A 1,352-nucleotide genomic window follows, 5' to 3' on the forward strand; every position below is an offset into this window, starting at 1 on the left:
TACAGACGGTATTTTAAATTGTATTATATGAAAATATGGAGCAATTTTTATATTTTTTTCTCAAATTTTGTAATTATTTTGATGGCACTTTTTTAATTAAGTTTAATTTAAAATGTCTATTACTACTAAATGAATCCAAATAAATAAAAAAGAAAATTTAATTTAATTTAAAACTAGAACTTTGTTATTAACTTAGTAAATCAAAATATATTCGAAAGTAAATCTTATTTATTAAAATAGTACCTAATATAACTATTTTTAGTTATTAGCTTATTTAAATTTTTATTACTTACTATGGATGATTAATTTACAATATCGATAATTTCTAGAAAAATAAATTTATAGTAACATACAAAAATAGAAAAATATAGTTTTTTTTAAATACTTAATCTAATATATTTAGATTTTAAAGATATCATTCATTTCGAGAATATTAAGTTTAATATTAACAAACCAAAATATAATAATATAGATTTTTAAATACTTAGTCGAAAAGATAGTAAACTTAAATAAAATATATAAATTAAAAAATATAAAATAAATCAATAAAATTAAAAAAAAGATATGAAGATATTAATAATATTATCCTTGATGACCTTCTCATTCGTGACTGCTATTAATATTCGTGGTCAAGAATTAACAGCCTAAAATTCCTTTAAGCGTAGTTTACTCATGTTGTAAGATAAAATATACGCTATTGATTATAACATCAAAATTGAATGCAAAAACAATATCTTCAATGATAATTAATAACTATCCTAAGAAACTATTGATTAAAGCTTGAAAATATGCGATGTGCTTTTGAGTATAACTGAAAATAAAGAATAAAGAAATATTGATTAAGGTAGAATGAAAGTGTGCATTTAAAATTAATTTTAAAATAAACAAACTAAAGAGTAGGTAGCTCTTTACTAGTATGTAGACTGTCTTGTGAACGATACTGTCAAAAAATATAACATTGATAGGATAAAAAATCTTGCTGAAACTTCAAATAATGAAAACAGTTAAAAGGGATACTGGCAAATCTAAGATTAGTGCTCAAATTAACTATTCAGTTTTGATAACAAAAACGTGATTTAGTTTTTCGGGCAACTTGATTAAAACTGCTTACTTTAAAAAAAGGAAGTTTATGTCAGAATGAGAGTATTAGAAGAAGCATCAAAATAATTTGATGAGCTATTGACTTGTATAGATTAAATTTAATCAAAGAACTGTCAAGGAAAAAAATTAATTAGAGACTACATAGTTTGCTAATAAAAAAACTATATTCCAAATTAAAATGGATTATGAAATTCTTACTTTATTTGATAACAAATTTTTTTATCTTGATATTTAAAATTTTGATTTATAAA

General features: G+C 20.9%; 1 protein-coding gene across 1 annotated transcript; it reads left to right on the plus strand. All coding sequences in view use genetic code 6, as the record gives it.

Moving 5' to 3' along the window:
* Positions 1 to 489: 489 nt before the first annotated feature.
* Positions 490 to 1,290, plus strand: TTHERM_00914420 (hypothetical protein; the record flags this gene model as incomplete). The annotated part of the gene is made up of 1 exon (XM_001020209.3): positions 490 to 1,290. Exon 1 carries the CDS (start codon positions 565 to 567, stop codon positions 1,288 to 1,290), a length of 726 nt encoding a protein of 241 aa, XP_001020209.3. The 5' UTR covers positions 490 to 564.
* Between the last annotated feature and the right edge of the window lie 62 nt (positions 1,291 to 1,352).

The sequence above is a fragment of the Tetrahymena thermophila genome (genome assembly GCF_000189635.1).
Source record: "Tetrahymena thermophila SB210 genomic scaffold scf_8254576, whole genome shotgun sequence".
In the NCBI taxonomy this organism is placed as follows: domain Eukaryota; phylum Ciliophora; class Oligohymenophorea; order Hymenostomatida; family Tetrahymenidae; genus Tetrahymena; species Tetrahymena thermophila.